This window comes from Ambystoma mexicanum, chromosome 5q (genome assembly GCF_040938575.1).
Source record: "Ambystoma mexicanum isolate Mex_15411 chromosome 5q, UKY_AmexF1_1, whole genome shotgun sequence".
Classification (NCBI taxonomy): Eukaryota; Metazoa; Chordata; class Amphibia; order Caudata; family Ambystomatidae; genus Ambystoma; species Ambystoma mexicanum.
This window is the reverse complement of record NC_090933.1, coordinates 1,295,611,082-1,295,635,173: the sequence shown is the minus strand read 5'-3', so window position 1 is coordinate 1,295,635,173 and position 24,092 is coordinate 1,295,611,082. Positions and strand designations below refer to the sequence as shown.

At 45.6% G+C, this 24,092-nt stretch overlaps 1 protein-coding gene across 2 annotated transcripts in view; it reads left to right on the top strand.

Annotated features, from left to right (window-relative positions):
- Positions 1-24,092, top strand: part of MROH1 (maestro heat like repeat family member 1) — a 2,813,132-nt gene that overhangs the window by 152,780 nt on the left and 2,636,260 nt on the right. For both annotated transcript variants that reach the window (XM_069621886.1, XM_069621885.1), the window contains exon 3: positions 8,394-8,539. In XM_069621886.1, the coding sequence (XP_069477987.1) occupies positions 8,394-8,539 (146 nt within the window). The remainder of the gene's footprint in view (positions 1-8,393; positions 8,540-24,092) is intronic.

Genomic DNA, 24,092 nt, shown 5'->3' with positions numbered 1-24,092 from the left:
AAAGCGTCAAAATCACTGTTTGAAAAGGAATCGGAGCTGTATGTTCACGTGACAATTTTATGGAGACTTTTGCCTTGACCAGACTGTTGCGTAAAACATATTGGAAAGACGGATGCCAAACCAAATTTAAAGGAAGAAATGCTAGCAGTTTTCAACACATGTAAATAATTTGCTTAGCTGACTGGGAAAAGAAAAATGGCCTATTTAAAAAGTAAACTATTTGAGGAAAGCCTGCCTTTACCTAGCAATGTGAAGGGGCTTGTGGCTGGTGATAATACACACACAGGCTATTTTTATTCCACAGGTTCTTTTAAATTCAAGACTCAAAACAAGAAAATAAAGATGAAGACACATCGGCTGAGTTTGCCAGCCCTGGAAATTCCCCCCCAGGAAGGGAGGCACACAATAAACTTCCAGGACACTAAAGGGATAATTGCCAGCTTGAAAACCTTTGAATGGGCCAGGACAAAGAAAGGTCACATGCTCGTCAGACGTTCGTCTGTGCTCCAGGCTAGGACAATAGAAGTCTAGGCACACTAACGTGTGAAGGGGCAATAAAACCTTCAATTAAGCTGAGAAACCCCCACCATGCTCTGAAGGAAATGACAGTTGGCAGCAGTTGAAGTTAAAGAAAAATAAATGACCCAAAGACTATTTCGGGAAATAAACTTTATAGACTTTTTATCTGTGCAGTAGGACTTTGGGAAAATTTAAATATTTCACTGTTTAGAAGTCATTTTATGGCCTTTCTTTTAAGACGTCATAGGTTTCATTGCTGCATAGGGAACAGAAATAACAAAATATTGCAGATTACCAGAAAAGTATACATGTCCCAAATGTACATTTTTATACTTGCATACCTTATGATCAATCCCACATATTTGTAAAGTTATGGAATTTTAGGCTGAACTTTTCATGCTTAAAATGATCAAAAAGTAGTAACCGTCCAAAGTAATGTCTCACAGATTGCAGGATTGGACGGCTGTCCTTTACATAAAATATGTGACCTGATTATGCAATTTATTAAGGTGCCACCATTGTACAAAAGTGTAAATACTGATATGACAGATTTTTGGCAAAAAAAGTCTGTGGGAATTCTTTTTCCATCATAAAATACAACCTCATAAACTGCGTACAACCCAGGGGAGGCAACAAACATTGATTGTCCAATCCAGTTGTTTAAAGGTGTTGTTTCATCCTGAATGCAAAACGGTAATTTCCAAGTTAATGAGCCATCCCTTTAAACCCATGCATAAGGCAAACACCAAGCTCTTAGCATGGAAAGCGACCCTCTTGGTGGCAATTTCTTCAACCAGAATAGTAGGAGCGAATCAAGCCCTAGTAATTCACGAATCATACTTCAAGTTATTCAAGAACAGTGTCCCTGTGCACTGATAATAGATTCATGTCTAAAGTTCCTTTGTTTCATGTTACTGCCCTTTATCCCAAATACGTCGACGCCAGTGGAAAGATTGTTGTACACTCTGGATGTCAAAAGGGCCCTAAAGTACAATGTGGCAAGCACCAAGAATCTTTGTCGCTTCACCCAGCTATTCATCACCTACCGAACTATTGGTGCAGGCGCTTCTCAATGACCAAAATAGCCAGATGGTTGTAATGCCAGAATTGCATCTGGCAATCGGAAGGGTGCAAGGCCTCTTGCAGGAAGGCAGAGAGCACACTGCCTGAGGGCAATGATGTACACTACTGCTCTCTTAATGGGAGTTTCCACTGTCTGACAAGATCACCCATAAACGGGGGAGGAGTTGAAGGACTGGCTGCCAATTTTTCAGATTCATCTAAAGTGCCTTATGCTACCAAGGATGCCCAGCCTGATTAGCAATGTTCAACAACATTTGAATCTAAGAAAGATACTAATGCCGGAGAACTGTAGTTACAGGTAAGTAACTTTTTTCATCTGGTTATTGCATCTGTCCCTGCATCTCATCGACCAATGTAAGTCACTGATCCGTTGCCCAGCCAGCCATTCATAATCCTGTACAGTGTTCCTTTTTCTATTTATGATGAAAGTGGCACTACTACCAATAGGTTTTACAGTGCCTTACCCAAACGTCGGTCAGAAATCTTGTAGCCAATGCATCACTCCGTTTAAAACCTTACAGTTTCAGTTTTTTACTAAATATAGTGAGACTGTCAATTATTGGGAGATCGGATGGAAGACGATTCCATAACTTGGCTGTCAGCACGACACTGAACATGCTGAATGCTCTGATACGCTTTGAAAAGTGTGTAAACACCAAGCAGCTGTAAGATGACCGTTGTGGTCTAGAAGATGCTAGCCCCATGAATCACTGCTTAATGTAAAAGGGAGAGGAGCTATAAAGGGCTTTATGTGCCAAAGTAAGTAGTTTAAACGAGATTGGCCTGATTTGAATTCAGTATGTGAGAAACCTGGTGTCTCCCTGTCTAAACCTCAAGGATCTGTCATCCAGGTGGCCAGGATACAGCCATTGCTATTCAGTCCAGTTCTTGGGGGTAGACTAGTGAGGGATGATTACCTGGATGGGGTGGTCCTCGGGAAGTGGGACACCGACTGGCGAGAAGCAGTATCCCTCTTACTTTTATACCTTTTACCCATCCTCTCACAGAGGACAGTCCAAACCTCTGCCCCCCCCGTTCTAACTCGAACACTTTCGCACAACACAAAGGATAACTGACTTAACGCCCAAGCCGTTTACCGAATAGGTCCCAATAAAAGGGTCAAGCAAAGTCAGGCAATTGATCAGAATCACACACACACCCGACGGCCCTTTCCCTTTCCCACAAGGATAAAAGGTGGAGCCAGAGAGCACAGTAAAAGCAAGGCGAGTACAGCAGGCAGCACGACACGGCTACCATGTGGCAGTTTAAAAGGAAGAGAAAGGCAGCAGGAATCGAGAGGTTGGGGAGGAGAGAAGTGACCTTGCCCTTTTCGTCCCAGACCCGCAGAACTTTCAGAGAAGAGAGCCTAAGACCAGGAACAATAGCACAAGTGTCCTGCAGCAGATGTCAACGGTACACAGGGCAAGCCTATGCCGATAAGCAGGAGCAAGGGAAGCTCCTGCACCGGTGATACCGGCCTTGACTCCAGAGAAGCCAAAAGCCAAACGGTTCATCACAGCCGGTGAGTCGAGGGAGAACCGATGATAACCGGGCTGTGAGAATCGCAAAGTGCCAAGTTTTGAACCAAAGCTGATGAACTTTGAATGAACTGTTAACAGTGTGATGGGGAGACCAGCTGCAGAGGGAAAGCGGCACCACATGGGTGCTAACTGGAGACTCTGGTGAAACACCATATGAGAGAAACTACAAGTTCCAGAAGGCTGTAGGAAGGCCCGCGAAATAGGTCAAAGTTGTTATACAGAGGCTCAAGCAAAATCCCTGTACAATCAAAAGACTTTGATAAACAAGCATTGTGAAAGAAAGGGAAATGAATCCTGCATTGAGAGTAAACCTTGAGAAACCCAGGGAATTGAATTCCGTTAAATGTCAAGAGGGGTCTGAGCCTGAGCGACGGCGATCCAGGGGTGAAGCATCACCTAAGAATATAAAAAGGCAAGAGGGGTCCGAGCCCGACTGAGGGAGATCCATGTGTGAAGCTATCACCCAAAGTTGATTGATAAAGGAACTGTGATATAATTTGGATTACAATCGAAGGGTCAGCGCCCAGTAGAGGAGGAACCATGGGTGAGCCCATCACCCAGCGAACATTGGAAAAGAGCTTTAATTTGTTGATGGAAACTTTTGTGTTTTTGTTTGAACACGTCAAGTTCTTGAAGGCAAGAGACATTTTAAAGTGAAACGAGACTTTGCCATCGACGACCCTGATAACTGAAAGCTTGTGAATTAAAAGTAGACCTGTTGTCTCGTGCTTGAGAAGCCTGAAACTATACTGTGCTCCAAGCTTTCATCTTACACTGTGCTCGAAACATGGGGAAGGAAGACCCAAGCTACCGCATCCTGACATATTATTTGAGAAGACTTCTTTCTTTTTTTGAGAACTATCTCACACCCCTTTTTGTATTAGTTGTGAGGTTTGGCAATAGGTTTCTTAGATTAGGCCGTTTTATTTTGACACAACGCATCTAGGACTGCCTTATTTTTCATTTGATGGTTGACGCTTGCTCCCATCTAAGATTTAGGTTTATATTGGGCGTTTTTCCAACCTGCACACAGAATTAATTGTTCAATAAACATTCTTGAACTGTGATCACTTATGTCTGTCTTACTTGTTGTCACCATAAGTTCCTCACATATGGTGTCAGTGGTGGGATATGATTCAACTGACAAAATGTGAAAACCCATGCAAATAATTGTGGTGTCACCAGAAAGGGAAAATAGGATAGTCGATCTCCTAGAATCAGACCGTGTGTCCACGTTAAAACGGGTGTTAACCTCTCAGTTAAATATTCCATCTGGCCAACATGATCTAGTTTAAAGACTCTTATTTTTTAGTAGAGACCCTTCCTCTCTCTCATTATAACCTGCAGCCTTGGGACCGGATAATTCTCAGTTCGGCCGGTTTTCTCTTTCAATAGACCCAGTGCCTTGAATCTCTCTCCCTTTGAACCCTTTCTTTTTCAGGGTAGTCCATTTTCATCAGTGGTGGGACCCTTGGGGTTACAAACTAGTGTATCTTATCCACTCCTTTGGCAGATTCAGAATCAGAGGACTCCGAAGATGTTGAGACCTTGCGTGAAGGGATCGAGAGTTGTTTCTTCTCTGATTCAGACACCTCGGGGGAAACCATAAAACCTTTGGTAGAAATTACTATCTAACCAATATTATTTCCCAACAAGCGGCCCACCAGATACAGGCCGAAAACAGACTCCCAAGAGAATTTAACCAAACTAATTGAGTTACAAGCAATACCTTATTTACCCCAGGGCGTACTTCTTGAAGGCGAGGATTTGGGAATTGATTTTCTAAACTTCAAACGCTAAGCTGACTTATTGGGTTGGGAAGAGAAGCTTTAAAGATGTTATCTGGGACTTCTATTAAAAGAGGAACTCCAAACTTCCTACCAATTACTCAATCTTGCACAAGGAGCCTCCTTCCTATCCATCAAGGAAGGCTCATTGAAAAGAGTAGGACAAACCTGCAATTTGTATCAACTAAAATTACGAGCCATCAGGTTAAACCCGGGAGAAACCCCTTTAGAAATGGGCCAATGAATTATAAACACTGTGGTTCTATGGACTAGTAATAAGACTCTAGATGAACTGACGGATATGATCACCCTAGAACAATTTACCAACTCCTTGCCCCCCTTTTTTTTGCAAAAAGTCATCCTTCAATTAAATTGGCCTACCCTAGCCATGGCCTTTGAGATGGCGCAAAACCCTCTGATGCGGCTAAACATTTTCACCTAGCCCATCAGTGGGAGGGTTGAAGAGATCATAAACCCATTCATCGACCTGATCCCCAAGGAATAGACAAACCAGGGGGCATCATACAAGAGCAAGGACGCAGTACAGAGAGGAAAAAATAGAAATTGCGAAAATTGACTTGAAACCCAAAGAGGAAAATGGAAGACAAGAAGTAAAAGGAAGCAAACTATCCCCTCTGGTTTGAGAAATTGGACATCTAGCTAGACAGTGTCCCAAGAACATAAAGGAGGAGCCTTTGGAGGTAGGCTGTTTGAAGGGAGAAGAGTGGGAGGAAGCCGAGGAAGAGTTGGAATCCTTTAGTATCTGTTAATGTCAAACCCCTGCTGAGTTTATATATGGAAAGGCTTGGGTAAATGGGGAAACTGGTACGGGCCCTAATCGACTCCGGTAGTAAACAGACTGCTATACGGGCCAATTTAGTTACCACAAAAGACTTGAATCACGCGGCTCTGGTCCGAGTGACTTGTGTACATGGAGACAACGAAGTATACCCAAAAATCTCAGCGAGCATTGAAATCAGGGGTGAATCCTGTTAAATACCATCAGCTATCATTCCAGGGCTCTCTGAGGAAGTTATCCTGGGACGAAATGTTCCTATCTTCTCTACACTCTTACAAGAGCCTCCACCTTCGTTTAGAGATTCTCTACCGCAGAGATCTTGGCAAGAAACCTGCATATCCTCAAACTTGCCTGTATGGGACTGGGAAAACCTAGAACCTGCAGAATCCAAAATAATCCCCGACACCCAGTTCATAGGTTATTGCAGAGAGTGATACAACCACTTTCCCTCTACCGACGAAACCCAATCAGTGGAATATGCGAGAGTGCATGGACGGACACCTCTCATCCCTGTTTTCTGCCCGGTACTGACCAAAGAGCAGGTGTATCCACCTTGCACAGGGGAAGGGTATGTGAGAAACCTGAAGGTGTCTCCCTTTCTAAACCTCGAGCATCCGTCATCTATGCGGCCAGGACACAGTCATCGCTATTGGATCCAGTTCCTGGGGGTGGACCAGTGAGGGAGGATCACCTGGATGGGGTGTGCTCGGGGAGTGGGACACTGACGGGTGAGATGCAGTATCCCCATTCCTTTTACACCTTTTCCCATCCTCTCACGGAGGACATTCCAAACTACTGCCCACGCCCCCGTTCTAACTCGAACACTTTTGCACAACACAAAGGACAACAGACTAACACCTGAGCCGTTTACCTGACATATCCGAATACAACGGTCATGCAAAGTCAGGTAATTGATCAGAATCACACACCTGATGGCCCTTTCCCATCCCCACAGGGATAAATGGTGGAGTCAGAGAGCACCGTACGAGCAAGGCGAGTACAGCAGACAGCATGATGAGATGGCTACCACGCGACAGTTAAAAAGGAGGAAGGCAGCAGGAATCGAGAGGTTGGCGAGGAGAGAGGTAACCTTGCCCTTTTTGTCCCAGACCTGCAGAACCCCAGTGGAAGAGAGCCTATGACCACGAACAATAGAACAGGTGTCTTGTAGCAGATTTCAGCGGTACATGGGGCAAGCTTCTGCCGATGAGCAGGAGCGAGGGAAGCGACCACGCCCGTAGTACCAGCCTTGCCAGCAGGTTCTTCACAGCCGGTGAGTCGAGGGGAGAATCAATCAGAACCGGGCTGTTGAATGAGGAGCGCAAAGTGGCAAGTTAGAACCAACTTTAATGAACTACGTAAAGAACTGTAAAAAGTGTTAAGGGGAGGCCAACTGCAGAGGGAAAACCGGCACCACGTGGGTGCTAATTAAAGAGACACTGGTCGATCCACATCAGAGCGAAATTACGAGTACCAGAAGGCCGTAGGAGAGTCACCAAAAGAGGTCAAAGTGGTCATACAGGAAGTCTAGTAAAATCCTTGTACAATCGAAAGACTTTGATTTACAACAGTATGAAAGAAAGGGAAATGAACCCTGCCATATGAGAAAGTAAGAGAAGTGAAGTCCCAGGAAACAGTGCGTTGACAAAGAGTGAACCCGGTGGTGGGATGTCCACTAGAACTGTTTGAAAAGACATAAAGATTTGTGAGCAAAGGAGACGCCGTAGTGAACCCAAAGAAGGGAGGTTGAAAGTAAAGAAGGGTCAGCGCCCAGAAGAGGGGGACCCAGGGGTGAAGCCATCAGCCTACATGAAAGTATGGTAAGCAATTGAGAAGGGTCAGCGCCCATAAAATGGCGACCCTGGGGTGAACCCATCACCCAGTGAACATTGGAAACAAACTTTCATTTGATAAATTAACTTTGAGAGGCCCTCAAAAGTGAGAAAACAAAGCTATCCGGGATCTGCGCCCAGAAGAGGGGAATCCCGTGGGTGAAAGCAGTCACCCAAAGCCCATGGAAAAAAACTTAATTTGTTTTGTTAGTTGAATACATCAGGTCCTCGAAGGCAAGAGACTTTCAAGAAAACAAGACTTGGCCATCGATGAGCCTGATGGCTGAAAGCTCGACTGTCTGTCCTGCGAGCTGCCATTAGAACTGTTGTCTCGTGCTGGAGAAGCCTGGGACTGTACTGTGCTCCAAGCTCCCATTTTACCCCATGTCCAAAACGTGGGGCAGGGAGACCTAAGCTACTGCAACCGTGACATATTATTTTAGTACACTTCTTTCTTTTCTTGAGAACTGTCCCACACCCCTTTTTGTATTCATTGTGAAATTTGGCAATAGGTTACTTAGTATAGGCCCTTTTTTTTTTATTTGGACACAACGCCACTACGACTGCCTTATTTTTCATTTGATGGTCGACGCTTGCTCCCATCTTAGATATAGGTTTAGATTAGGTGTTTTTCCAACCTGCATATAGCAATCATTCAATAAACACCCTTGAACTGTGATCACTTGTGGCTGTCTTACTTGTCACCACGAGTTCCTCACACTCCTCTTGGCATGCCTGTCACCTTAATACAACATTTAAGGATTACCCTGTTTGTACACTGTGACTTCTGAAAGTATATATGTTCAGTAACCTTTGTTTTCCTTTTCTTTAGGACTTACAGTTACCCTGATTGAAGCCTCAACAGACCGGGATGCAGACGTTCAGGAGCAGATCTACAATTCCCTGTGCTTTATGGGAGAGGCTGAGCCCGAGGAGGTTCTGCTGTCTTGCGTGGACTACTTGAAGAAAAATGATAAGGTGTGTATTCCAGCCATGCATACACACCAAAGACTGTCCTTCTAATCCTTGAATTCAGAAATGTTGTACTTTCAAACAGTTAACTTAAAAAACAGACTGTAGCTAGTTCAGAACAATCATTCATTTTAAGTATGCCACCATCTATTGTATGCACTTCTCTCTAATAGTTAATACAGGTCTGAATTTGGTTTTCTAAAGAAGACTAGTTTTACAGAGTAGGCAATGAATACAAGACAGGGTCTACCTTAGGTTTTTATGCACTAGCTCATGGGACAAGTAGGAGAGACAATGCAGTAACCACCACAGAAATTGGTCAAAATATATGTTGGATGACAAATTAAATGGTGATATTTAATTTTAACCTGTTCCAATAATGGGTGGAGCATCAAGCATACAAAAAGTCACTTCAGTGTGCTTGAGCAGCAACTATAAAGGAATAGGGTGGGGGCAAATGAAGACTAAATGGGAGGCGGGATATGTAGTTCAACAAGAGTGATATTCAATGGCAAAATAGACTTTCTTGAAACTCCAGAAGTATGCTAAGATTGATCAGTCTGAAGGTGTTCTATAATGGTACCACTCTACTTGCACCAAAATTGATTGATTTGATTACTTCTGGGTGAATTTTAGCATCTGATCATTGACGTAAAACCTGTTTGAGTGCTTTTCTGAATGTGGATGGCTTTTCAATTACTTTTACATCTGGTAGTTGCTTGTTCCTTAGCCATGAGGTTGAGATTGCTGCCTTTCATTTCCTGTTGCGGATCTGGATGTTTGGGAGGAATATAGTGTATTGTAACTATGTTATTTTTTTTAATTTTTTTTTTATTACTTGTATATAATCAGAAATCAGATTTTTACAAGAACTGGTTCCGCTCAAAGCGAATCCCCTTTGCATTGCGGATAGTTTTACAGTAGTATGAACCACAGTCTCAAGTTTCTATAGATGAGGAATCGACGTCCGTGCTAATTTTTATCTTTTCAATTGCAAATTCCAGAAGTTTTGTGGCTGCCGTGTGCCATCGAGTCTTTTTCGCCGTTGATAATGCGGTTCCACCAGATGTCTTCATTACCCGCAAAAGAGGTGGCTGTCAGAGAACTGAAGTAGGCGATTCTGGGTTGGTGCAAAGCAGGGCAGCACATCAGTAGATGCCTTATCGATTCAGTCTGTTCAGAGTTTTGGCAAAGTCTGCAGGTTTTTTCCTTTGATCCCGTTCTAATCGCTAGAATTTCTTGCGTCGGTAACACGTTCAAACAGGCTTTCAAAAAGGTTCTCATAAGAGATTTACTGGGGTATCTTTTACAGTAGCCATTGGTTCTTTCAGCTTATTTGTATTCATTGGCAGGTGGACTAGAAGTTTGTTAGAAATCGCTTTATCAATGGTGGTGATCCAGTCCCAACAATCCAGTTTGGTTTTAATCCTGGTTGGATTGTTCTTCAGTTCCTCTTCCGTACAGGCAATTAGGTGGAGTTTTTGTTTTTGTTCCATGGCCCAATTATTCATAAAGCGGTTATTGCCTTTTCCAATTTCTTCAGCTATCATGTGATACATTTTCAGGCTATCTGGATGGATGACTTTCCTATATAGCTGTAGAGTACTGTGGTCCACCACTGCTTTCAGGGATATGAGGCCAAGTTCTCGTCTGATCGGCGCTACCGGTGTAGAATTAGGTAGTCCTAGAACTGCCCTCCAAATTAAACCTTCAAGTCTTAACCAGAGATGTGAGGGAATTGAGGGTGTGGCGTCCATGCCTTACGTCAGAGAAGGGATGATTTTTGCCTTGTAGAAACTGATTGCTGGCTGAAGTGAAAATTTGCCATATTTTCGATCAACTGCTCTTAATTGGGCGGCTAGGTTCTTTGCCTTGGCCCAAAGAGTAGCTTGCATGTTCCGGGAATTCTTTGTGGTATCGAGTTGGACTCCTAGGTATTTAAATGAGTCGACCACTTCGATTTTTGTCTCGTTGAGGTGCCATCGAAAACGATCTTCCTTTTTGCTCCCTGGTTTTTGCAAGATCATTATTTTTGTTTTAGATTTATTGATCTCGAGGTTATTGTCAATGATGTAAGTTGAGAGATTGTTTAGTTGACGTTGCAGACCGACCTGGGTTAGATCAAGTAGAATCAGGTCGTCCGCGTACAGAAGTCTGGGAACCCTTGTAGAGCCTATTTTTGGAGGAAAAGACCTTATCTGTTCCTGGCTGTCTTTGAAGTCTCCGAGGAAGGATATAAACAGGGCGGGGGCCAAGGGGCAACCTTGCTTCACTCCACGAGAGGTCGGTATGGACTTCGAAATGAGACCTTGATTGTTTAGCCGAACCTTTATGCTGGTATTCGTGTGGAGACTGATTATAGGTTCCAAAATGCTTTCTGGGCAATGCCATGTCCTCAGTTTCGACCACAATTTTGACCTGTCCACTCTGTCAAAAGCTTGGGAGAGGTCGATGAATGCTAGAAAAATCCGAGGAGCTCCTGTCAAAACTTTCCTTCAGTACGTTCAAACACATTATGTTGACGCTGGTGCTCGCATTTTTTTGAAATCCTGTTTGCAGGAAATCGAAGCACGTATTTGTTATTAAATTCAGTCCCTTTTTCCCAAAATGTGGCGACTCAGGCACAATACTTTTAATTTGATTCTTTGAGGAGCCAGTGGCTTTTTGGTCAAATTTAATTGATAGAAAACAACCTTTATTAGAACTAACAATAGTCCATAAGAACAATGAATTTATGATAAGATCTTGTAGCATTTCTTTATTCTGCCGCATAGTCATCGGAGGTAGGATCTTCACTAGCTTGTAAGATGGCAGTGGGCATTGCGGACATGGTTGATTATCTTGGATGCAATAGATGCTTGGATATCTAATACAAACCACACAATCCTGGCTTTCATCAAGATAATGTTATGTTAATGGGTAGTGTACAATGCTCCTGTAACATTTGCACTGTCGCTTCATACTCTTGCGAATCTGAAAGATCGATTGGGAGTCTGGATATGGGTAGTGGGGGGCGGGGGCAATGCAAGATTGACACATGCAGTTCAGAACTGCTCAGCTACTGTGTCCGGTTTTTTTGTTAGGTTATTTGTGTACAAGACATTTGATGTGTCCAGAGGGTAACGTGTGTGTGCCCCCTAGTGCAAGGATGCATTGGCTGGGACTGTCATATGTTGATTGGTGAAATGTGGCATTCTGATATTTCATGTCTGTTGGGAGGGGGTCTTCAGTTGCCTTGTTGCATGGATTAGGTTCTATGCTTATTGGGTATTGGCATATAGCGTGTTGATGCATGGAGCAGTCGGTGGAAACATCTTGATGACCTTTCAAGAATCCAGTATAGTGCAGACTTGCTTGTATTCGAGTAGTGGTGCTTCTTGGTAGGGTAATGGTGAGAGGTTAGAAGGCACCCTGGAATGGTTGGTGATGATGCAGCTGACCGCTTGCCGCACCTGATCCAAAATTACATTGTAGAAAGACAGTGGAGACATTCAGAAGGAGGCAGCTGTGGGTGCCAAGTTAAAAGTGAGGTAGAATCGTTCCAGGGGAAATGTTCCTGTAGGGACATCTAGGAGAATTGCGGTGGGGTACATAGGAGCAAACCCACGACAGGGCAAAATTATTCAATTCAACTGGCCAATTAAAAGGTAACGTGTTATGGGGTGGCTTGCAAAAGAATACATTTTGCCCTGACTATGTATTCATATTTTATCTAACAATATAATAAAAGGCCAGATGTATGTTTGTCCCTGTATGTTTGTTTGATGCGGCTGCTTCGCCTGTTGTCACTGCTAGAGGGAGCTGTTGGCTTAGGATATATTGTGGTCCTACTGTGTCAATGAAAACCTGCACTTACTAGTGTGTGTGTATATATATATATATATATATATATATATATATATATATATCTGAGGCTTATGGAATCTGCGTAGATCACATGCATATGCTGTGCATGGGCCGACATCTAGTGGAAGCTGCGGAGTATTAGATTTTTTTTTTTACGCCATCGTAGACGGACTATAAATCGCTGAGTTCTGATTTCAGCATAATGCCATTGACTAATCACATTAGTTAGTTACTCTTCCTATCCTTTATATCTTTTGTTCACCGACTATGGATAACATCTCTGATAGCGGTGAAGAAAACGACCGACGAGTAAAACTCCCATCGACGGACGGAGGGCTGCTTCGGCTTTGACCCACACAGTAGGGAGCGAGGGGGGAGGACATTTGAGAATGTATTTACCCCTTTTCATACATTATCTTCGCCTAGCTGCCATTTCATTTAATTATGGATAGAACCCCTTTCAAGTTCTGCCCAAGTTGCAACAAAAAATTCCCCTGGGTCGACAAGCACCTGGTGTGCAATCTTTGCCTCCCACGAGATCACGTCGAGGGGAACTGTTGAGCTGCAGGCTCTTTAAACCTAAGACATTAAAGGACCGTTTAAGAGCTGGGCCCTCCACGCCATACAGGCTGAGGCCACCATGTACGTGGAGGGAACCTACAGCGATGGCAGCAACGCCGCATTTTCGGATGGCGAAAGCGCCATGGAGATGTTGGGTTCCCAAGTTTCGGCGCTCGCAATGCCCCTACCACTAAACACACAGCCAAGGGCCGTGACTCAATGCGTTCGTCAACCAAGAGCCCTCACACAACGTCTAGGGAAAGGTCCACTGAATCCCTGTCCTCTGGGCACTCGATGTCCCGATCGCCACAGGAAGGCCGCGACTGTCGAAAGACAGCACAGACGTCGTGCCTAAATCTGTTCCCGCACGTCTGCAGACGAGACGTCTGGTCACTCCACAGCCGAAGTTAGACATGCCTCCTCCAAATCGAAACAGTCGGGAATAGCCCATCTGGTTGAGCAACACGTCCCCAAGAGCCTATTGAAGGAGAAGGAGTCCAAGAAACATTCTTCTAAGTCCCTTCATAAGGAATGGCCCCCTTTAACATCCAGGGAGAGGGATTCCCATCCACACAAAGTGAGGGATTCACATCCCCAGGATGAGGTATCCTTGTCAGCAGCACTAAAAACAAAGGACAGCCCTCCCCTCAGTTCCCAGTCAAACCTCAAGGTCAGGCTTTTCCCCTAGACCCTATGTCCATACCAAGCTCGGCCCAATGGTAATGTTGAGGACCTTTATGGCAGATTCTTTCAAAAAGAACCCAGATTCTTTCCAAAGCTTTCATACCACCCTCCCACTACAGGTGCCGCTAGTTCTCAAACCCCTGCAGTTGCCCCTTCTTCTCAACCCCCTCCTGAGAGGTCTTGTCCCGATACCCTGACTATTCCATTCCAGCAGGACCCACCCTTAATTGATCTGTATGACCCAGATACCGACACTGAAGACACCTGTACAGCTCAGGAGGGTGGAGAACAGGACTATGGTGATGACGACGATGAGGAGGAAGATATGTATAACATACTCTCTCACGTCACCCAAGACCCCCCAGTGGCAGATACGCCAATAGACAACCAGCCACTACAAAATTACATGCTCATCAAAGCAGCTGATCACTTTCAGATCAAAACACAGGCAACTCAACAAGACAAAGACTTTGTTGAGGACATTTTAGGGGATAAGAGAGCAGTCACGCAGTTCATTCCCATCCTCCAATCTATTCAGCGGAGGATCCAGCCTTCTCTGGAGACACCTATCCAGACCCAGGCAGTTGTATCGAGAAGCTCTTTTGCCCTGCTCCCACAGATCCACTCTATATCAGGGTCAGCTCAAACCAGACTCTCTTGTAGTAACAACAGGAAAGAGAGCAGGAACACCCTTGGCCTCTTCGGAGGCACCACAGGACAAAGAAAGTAAGAAACTATACACGATGGGGCGGAAAGTAGCCTCTTCGGCTGACTTTCAGGCGAGAATCGCTAACAATACCACACTTCTGGTGAGTTATAGCTGCTATAAGTGGGATGAGGTGTCCTCATTGTCATCAGCTCCTGAACCCCTTAAAACACAATTGGCCCTGGTAGTAGTAGAAGACAGAGCAGTTTCTAGCTGCATTCTGAAGTGTAATCTGGACGCCGCTGACAATGCGGGTAGAATTATGCCAAACCGGCTTCAAGCAAGAGACTCAAGCTACGCTTCTTAATATGCCTGTTGTGCCCAACGTCGTCTTTCGGAAAGGCCATTGAAGATGCCCTAAAGTCCGCTAAGGATGAATACGACCCCTTAAAGTATTTGGGCCAGCTTACAAATAAACCCACAGGCCAAAGAGGTAATCACAATAATGTTCGTCGCTTTCGCTGACAAAATTCACAGAGGGGTTCAGGCTACAGTCAGAATCGGGGATCGTCCTGGGGTAACAATCAAGGCCAGGCCTCACAAGGTTACCAAAGGTGACAGTGCTGGTACCGCGGCCGGGGAGCTGGTGCCACAACTCCAAAACAGTGACTACCCGCTTCAGATGCCCTCCCATGCCTCTCCAGTTGGAGGGCATATTTCAAGCTTCACCCAAGCATGGGAGGGAATCACCTCAGACAAATGGGTGTCTTCCACCGTGGCGGCTGGTTATTTTGTGGCGCTAATCCAGCGACCCCCGTAAACCACCCCCACGTCAAAACACACTTGAAGAAAGAACAACTCATCCTTCTTGAGGAAATCGCAACTCTACTCCAAAAGGACGCCATTGAAGTCGTCCGGCGAACCGGGTAAACAAGGGTATTTATTCAACTTACTTCCTTTTGCCAAAAAAGATCTAACAATGTGCCCAGTATTAGACCTACGACCTGCAAACACCTATATCGAGCCACAAAAGTTCTGCATGACTACGCTACAAGAAGTAATCCCTCTGCTAAAGCGGGGGGACTACATGGCAACATTGGATATGAAAGATGCTTATTTTCATATTTCAATGTTCCCAGCGCACAGAAAATTCTTGCGGTTCAAGATAGCAACCAGCACTACCAATTCAAGGTGCTACCCTTCGGAATAGCATCCACACCAAAGGTATTCACAAAGGTACTGGTGATGGTGGCAGCGCACCTGCGCAGGGAGACAATTCCAATGTACCTTTACCTCGACAACTGGCTGATTACATCGGGGACTCCCCAAATTTGCAGGCAAAACATTAAAAAAACGATCAGAACGATCAACCTTCTCTTTCAATTGGGCTTCTCAATAAACGAGAAAACAAATCAAGCCTAGTGCCAAGCACAACCAAACAGTTCCTAGGAGCTGTAATAAACTCAAAGGAAGGGTTAGTCTTCCCGTCGGAGGAAAGAATCCAAAGTATTTTACTGCAAATACCTCATTATCAAGCCGGCCGCCAGATAAGCGTACGGAAAGCGATGCGTTCGCTAGGCATGATGGCATCTTGCATTTACCCGGTACCGCACGCACGCCTGCGCCCCGTGCAGGAATGGTTGGCAAAACAGTGGTCTCAAGCAAGTGGTCAGTGGGATGATCTAGTGGTCGTTTCGCCAACACGGGTACAAAACCTTCTCTGGTGGACAAGGGAAAATATGTTAAAGGGGAAACCCTCCCATGATCCAGAAGTACAGGTGATAGTTACGACAGACTCGTCACTCGCCGGGTTGGGGTGCTCATCACCTTCATCACACAGCACAGGGTCTGTGGACTCGGGCCACGGCACAGAACCACATCAATCTGCTGGAATTACTGGCGGTATTCAAGGCCCTTCAGGCATTCGAGACACACCTAGCGAACCAGTCAGTGCAAGTCCTCACCAACAGCACTACGACAATGTTTTACATCAACAAACAGGGGGGGGGGGCACACGTTCTCCAAATCTGTCCCAATTAGCTCAACATATTTGGAGATGGGAACTCAAACGGAAGGTATTCCTATCCTCAAAACACTTTTCGGGGGAACTCGACTCTCTAACCGACTCGCTGAGCAGAGATCCCCTACCAGAGGAACACGAGTGGCACCACCTCTTCTCTCAGTGAGGTTTCATGCCAGACTTGTTGGCTACAAGTGAAAACAAACCATTCCCAAACTTCACGTCCAGGTTCCCCCGACCATGCTCCAAGGGGAAGGCCCTATGGATGAGCTGGTCAGAGAAGCGCGCTTACGCTCCAAACCCCTCCCCTCCCCCCGTACTCCTCTTAAGAACAATGTGCTGAACAAGATTCACAAGCTACAAGTGACGCTCATCCTAGTTGCTCTTATGTGGGCAAGATAACCATGGGATCCACATCTGCGCAAACTGGCGATGTGCGATCCCATTAAACTCTGCTGCCAGACCAATTTACTCACTCAACAGGTGGGATTAAGAGTGCACCCTCAACCTCACTCGATGAACTTGGCAGCGTGGCTCCTGAATTCATAGAGTTCGGACAACTGAACCTACCACAGATGTGTATGTATATCCTCAAGGAGGCACGAAAGCCAAACATTAGACACTGTTATTTCGACAAGTGGAGAAAATTTGTAATTTGGTGCCAGTCTAAACAAACCCCATAGAATGTACCCCATCCCACATTCTTAATTATATGCTCCACTTGTTAGACTCGGGGTTAGTAGTCAACTCCATAAAGGTCCACCTGGCGGTTTTCTCAGCGTACACCACCTCTCAGAGTAAGGTATCGTGGGGGATAATTCCATTCATTAAAGCATGCATTGAGGGAGTAAAGATACTCTACCCTCCAATTTCTAACCCACCGCCAGGCTGGGTTCTCAATGTTGTACTCTCAAAGCTCATGGAGACTCCAATCGCGCATTTGCACAAGTCAAGTCTTAAACACCTGACATACAAAATTGCCTTCTTAGTGGCTATTACTTCCATAAGAAGAGTTAGCGAATTGCAAGCATTGTCAGTGCAGGATCCTTTCTTTATCATTCATAAAGACAAACTGTTTTTTCTTACACATTCTAGGTTCTCTCCTAAGTTCATCTCTAAATTTCATGTGAACCAGTCCATTGAGTTACCAGCTTTCTTCCAGAACCAAAAAAGCTCAGCTGAGGTAAAACTCCACACACTAGATCTAAGTAGGGCGGTCCTTTACTATGTAAACAAGACCAGGCTGTTAAGAAAAACAGACCAACAGTTTGTCTCCGTAGCCCCAGGCAGAGAGGGAGACGGCATTTCCAAGAATGCCATCTCCAGATGGATAATTAGATGTATACAAATGTGCTATTCTCTGTCAAACAAGACACTGCCTCTCACGCCCAGAGCTCACTCCACAAGGAGCATAGGAGCTACTCTGGCTTTTATTGCAAATGTCCCCTTAGACAGCATTTGCAAAGCAGCTACATGGATCTCAATACACACTTTCACTCGACACTACTGCATTGACACCCATTCCAAAGCAGATACATGGTGGGACAAGCAATTTTAAAACATCTGTTTGCCAATGTATCTTCTCACAACCCACCACCTTCTCCTATCACTGCTTGCTAATCTATGCACAGCATGTGATCTAAGCAGATCCACAAGCCTCAGAAGGGATACATTACTCCTTGTAATCATATTTCTGATGCTTGTATCTGCTTAGATTCACATGCGCCCACCATTCCGCACTGTGGAGAAGGTGCATGGATGCTTTTGAGCTTTTCTGATCCATATCTGCTTGGATACACCTGTACTTCCGATATACTTCGTGCTACCTCAAGTCAGAAACAAAACAATCTGAGGGACCTAGACACTTTAAGCTCCATGGATACAGTGGATAGTGGATGTCACGCTAGGGATAGTAGTACTGGCACGCCCTGTCGATGTCCCTTTTTTGATTTTCGAAAACAACAACTGTAATACTCTGCAGCTTCCACTAGATGTCGGCCTATGCATGTCATGTGAATCTAAGCATCAGAAATACGATTACGGGGAGTAATGTATCATGTATATATATATTCTGAGGCTTATGGAATCTGCTTAGATCACATGCTGTGCATAGGCCGACATCTAGTGGAAGCTGCGGAGTATTACAGTTGTTTTTCGAAACTCGAAAAGGGACTTTGACGGGGCCTGCCAGTAATACTATCCCTAGTGTGACGTCCACTGTACCCATGATCGCTCACGCGTCTGGATCCCTCAGATTTTATTTCCGCCATTCTAGATGGACGTGTATAGTGGAGTTCCTTTTGGTGTAAAGCCATTGACTATTTACAATTAGCGATAGTGTTTCTATCCTTTCCCAGACCCTCGAAACACCATGCCGGTGAAGACAGAGAAACTGTCCGTTGAAGACTACCGCGATGGACCTTTCGGCCTTGGAAGGCTGCCCCGTGCCTCGGCCCAGACAGTATGGAGAGAGTGGGGAGGCCATTTTAGGATGTATATACTCCCCTTCGTACACTTTGTTCGCCCAGCTGCCATAACTTATAATTATGCAAAATACACCTTTTACATTTTGCCTTAAGTGTAATTGCAAATTCCCGTGCTTAGACGACACACTTAGTTTGTAACTTCTGTCTTCCAAGAGACCACGTCGAAACGTCTTGTTGAGCGTGCAGGCTCTTCAAGCCAAAGACGTTATAGGACCGCTCCACGAAACGCTGGACCCACTACGCCAGACAGCTCGAGGCCATGGAGGTGGAAGGCGCTTTTAGCGATGGCAGATACGCCTTCCTTTCGTATGGCAAGGATAACGGATTAGCTCCAGCTATTCAAGCGCAGGCCCCGACCCCGTACGACAGGCCAGCGGCCATGTTGTGGCGACTACACTCGGCGGCGGTAGCGCTACAAATACACACACCACTAAGCACATAAACACAGGTCGATACTCGGAGTGATCGACAACGTTCGACACCCAGGGACAGGTCCACTGAGTCCCGGTCCTCTGGGCAATCTCGCTCGAGATCACCACACGACAGGGCCAAACCGTTGAAAGATGGCAAGGATGTCACTTGCAAAACTCCCTCCAAAGGTCGATCGTCCGCGGATGAGGCCTTGGGCCTACCCGCATCCGAGATTCGACGCTCTGCATCAGATAAGGTAGCAAGCCCAATAAAGTCAGAAACACTACTCTGGGCCCGGGGGGGGGGGGGCCTCATAAAAAGACCTCAAACTCCTCATAGGCACAAGAGCCCTCCTAGGGAGAAGACGCCTCAGAAGGAGAAGCCTAAACAATCCAGGCCCATAGAAAAACCTAGAGAATCTAGGCCTAAAGTGGTACCTCCCACAGATGAGGATTTAGGACTTTCCCGTCAATCTGTGGTAATCCCAAATTCCAAAGAATGGTCGCCACAAGATATTGAGAGTGATGAAAAGAATGACCTTTATGGCCAGTATTTTCAAAAAGAACCCTGATTATCTTCACAGATTCAACTCCATTCCCTCCACCACAGCTTAATCTGGTTCTATAGCCTCTGCCTTACCTACTCAACCCCCTTCTAATAAGGCTTGTTCAAATGTTCCTTTACAGAGTACAGTCCTAGATCTCTATGACCCTGAATCAGACCAAGAAGATCTCTCCTTTGTAGAGGCAGATGACCCTCAATTTATTGAGAAGGATACAGAGGACCCTTTTATTATGGGGATGACGAGGACCAAGAGGCCAATATGTACTCCATAGATTCCTCTCTTAACCAAGACACAGCAGTTGTCGATTATCATATTGATAATCAACCCCTCCTCAATGAAGTACTAGCCAAGGTGGCTGAGCACTTCACACCCAGGAGGCACAGGAGGATAAAGACTTTGCAGAACAAATCCTTGGGGACAAAAAGACAGTGGCCCAGTTTATCCCACAACTGAAATCAGTGCAGCGCAGAATTCAGCCTTCTTTAGAAGCCTCTAATCACACACGGGCCGTAAACCCATGTGACAGTTATTCAGTCCCGCACCGTCAGACCCACTATATATTAGAGGGCAACTGAAACCAGACTCCTTAGTTGTGACTACAACTAGAAAGAGAGCAGGCACACCCCTTGCTTCCTCCGAGGCTCCACCCGATAAGGAGAGCAAAAAGATCTACGCCATGGGCAGAAAGGTTGCTTCCTCTGCGGCCTATCAAACCAGGATAGCGAACAATGCAACTCTTGGCTAGTTACAACTGCCACAAGTGGGAGAAAATGTCTGCTTTACTTTCGTCTGCCCCAGAGCCACTCAAATCACAACTAGCACAGGGGGCTGCAGATGGAAGGGCTGTGTCTAGCTGTCTCCTTAAACCAAATTTTGACGCAGCAGACAATGACGGAAGAGTCATTGCGCAAGGGACCGTTATTAAAAGGCATGCATGGCTGCGCCAGTCAGGTTTTAGACCCGCAACGCAGGCTACTCTAATAAACATGCCAGTGGAACCTAACTTGCTCTTCGGTAAGGTTGTAGAAGACGCACTTAAAACAGCAAGAGACGAGTATGACACTCTTAAATCTTTAGGTGAACTCACTAACAAGCCTTCTGGACAGAGGGGTAGCGAAAATGTTTGCAGTTTTCGAGGCCAAAACTCTCAACGAGGATCCAGCTACAATCAAGGTTAAGGTTCCTCCTGGGGAATTAATCGAGGCCAATCCTCCCAGGGATACCCCAGAGGACAACGCAGAGGTCGTGGTCAGGGCAGATGCCCTGCTCGAGGTGGCACACCACCTCAGAGCAAGTGAAATTCCACTCCAGGTGCCCCCCATGCTTCTCCAGTAGGACGACGCATTTCCAGCTTCACCCACGCATGGGAGGGAATCACCTCAGACAGATACTGTATAGAACTACTCCAACGTCCCCACGACCACCCCCCACGATAGAAGATCCACTCATCAGAACATCAGCGTATCCTTCTCAATGAGATAGCCACACTTCTATTAAATGACGACATAGAAGTCGTCCTGGCCAACCAGGTAAACAGGGGTATTTATTCAACTTACTACTTTGTGTCAAAGAAAGATCTAACAATGCTAGGAACCTCCAATAAAAACCTAGAAAGACTACAAGTCATACAGAACAATGCTCTCCGGGCAGCCCAAAGCATTGCTAAAAGAGAACACATTTCTGAGGCCAGAAAATTAGCCCACTGGCTCCCAATAAAGGAAAGGATCGTATTCAAAGCCCTGACACTGACCCACAAGTGCACTCACCTCACTGCTCCTGCCTACCTCTCACAAAGGATCCACCACGTCTCCACTACCAGGCCAACCAGATCACCGTACACCAACATGCTCTCTGTGCCACTAGTAAAAAAAGAGCCAGAGCGGGCGGATCCAGCTTCCCTTATCTCGCGCCCACTTACTGGAATGCCCTACCTCCCACTATCCGAGGTGAGGCCTCCCTCACCACCTTCCGAAAAGCTTTGAAAACCATCCTCTTCACATAAGGCCCTACACATCAGCATGAATACTTATCATATGACCCTCTGCATAAATTGTAATATAATGACCAAATGCAATATCTGTAACAACAGTATGATGTTTTGTAGTATTCATAACGACCGCTACCATGCCTGTACCTGTGTAACTAAGTTCTTGCAAGTAACAGTGCCTCAATGCCCCGGGGCTGCTTGCGCGCTATATAAATATAAATAAATAAATAAATGCGCCCAGTATTAGATTTGCGCCCTGCAAACAAATATGTCAAGCCACAAAAGTTCTGCATGACTACGCTACAAGAGGTAATCCCTTCACTAAAAAGGGGGGATTACATGGCAATACTGGGCACAGAAGATTCTTGCGTTTCAAGATAGCGAACCAGCACTACCAATTCAAGGTGCTGCCCTTTGGAATAGCCCCGGCTCCAAGGGTATTCACAAAGGTACTGGCAGCGCACCTGTGCAGGGAGGCAATCCCAGTGTACCCTTACATGGATGACTGGCTCATTACAGGGGAATCATCCTTGATTTGCAGACAAAACATTCAGAGAACAATCAACCTCCCCTTTCAATTGGGCTTCTCGATCAACGAGAAAAAGTCGAGCCTAGTGCCAAGCACTTAAAAACAGTTCCTAGGAGCTGTCTTAAATACAGAGGAGGGGTTGGTCTTTCCATCAGAGGAAAGAGTAAAACATGTGTTACTGCAAATACCACACTATCAGGCCGGCCGCCAAATAAGGGTGCGCAAAGCTGTGCGTTTAATAGACATGATGGCATCTTGCATTAACCTGGTTCTTCACGCGCGCCTGCGACCCATGCAGGAGTGGTTGGCGAAACAGTGGTCTCAGGCAAGTGGTCAGTGGGACGATCTAGTGGTCGTTTCGCCAACACTAGTACACAATCTTCGCTGGTGGACAAGAGAAAATAAAACGAAAGGAAAACCTTTCTACGATCCAGAGGTACGGGCGGTTGTCACGACAGACTCCTCACTTGCAGGGTTGGGGGGGGCTCACTACCTTCACCACACAGCTCGGGGTCTGTGGTCTCACACTGTAGCTCAGAACCACTCAATCTGCTGGAACTTCTGGCAGTAATCCAAGCCCTTCGGGCATTCGCACCCCATTTAACATATCTGTGCAGATCCTAGCACTATAGTGATGTTTTATATCCACAAACAGGGGGGTACACGTGCTCCAAATCTGTCCAGACTTGCACAGCAAATTTGGAGATGCGCACTCAAACGGAAGATGTTCCTGTCGTCACAATATGTGGGGGGAACTCGACTCTCTAGCAGACTCGGCGAGCAGAGATCCCCTACCAGAGGAACACGAGTGGCGTCTACATGAAGGAGTCGTAGAACACCTCTTCTCTCAATGGGGTTTCCCCAACTATAAACCGCCATAAGCGAAAACAGTCAATGCCCAGACTTCGTGTCCAGGTTCCCCCTGCCAGGCTCCAAGGGGAACACCCTATGGATGAACTGGTCAGGGAAATTTGCTTACGCTTTTCCCCCAATGCATCTCATGAGGAAAGTGATGAACAAGATACACAAGGAACCAATGACTCTTATCCTAGTTGCTCCTATGTGGGCAAGACAACCATGGTATCCACATCTGCGCAAACTGGCGATGTGTGAACCCATCCAACTCCCGTGCCAGTACAACCTACACAGCGTATACCCGCACTCAATGAACTTGGCAGCATGGCTCCTGAGGTCTTAGATTTCGGACATCTCAACCTGCCACAAAGATGCATGGATATCTTGAAAGAATCAAGAAAACCAAACACTAGGCACTGTTACTTTGACAAATGGAGAAGATTCGTAATTTGGTGCCAGGATAAACAGATCAACCCCATAGAATGTACTCCATCCCACATTCTAACTTACATGCTCCCTTTGCTATATGCAGGGTTAGTATTTAACTCCCTAAAGGTCCACCTGGCGGCTTTGTCAGCCTAGTCGACCTCTCATAATAAGGTCTCATGGTGGAAAGTACCGGTAATCAAAGCATTTATGGAAGGAGTAAAGAGACTCCACCCTCCAATTTCTAACCCGCCGCCAGGTTGGGACCTCAATATGGTACTCACTAAGCTAATGGGACCCTCTTTCGAGCCTATGCACAAGTCTAGTCTGAAACACCTGACTTATAAAACTGCCTTCTTAGTGGCTATCACTTCCATAAAACTGGTTAGTGAAATCCAAGCATTGTCAGTGCAGGATCCTTTCTTTGTTGTACACAAAGACAAGCTGGTTTTTGCGTACTCACCCTAGGTTTTCACCTAAATTAATCTCCAAATTTCATGTAAACCAGTCAATTGAGCTACCGGCTTTCTCAACAGCTCAGCT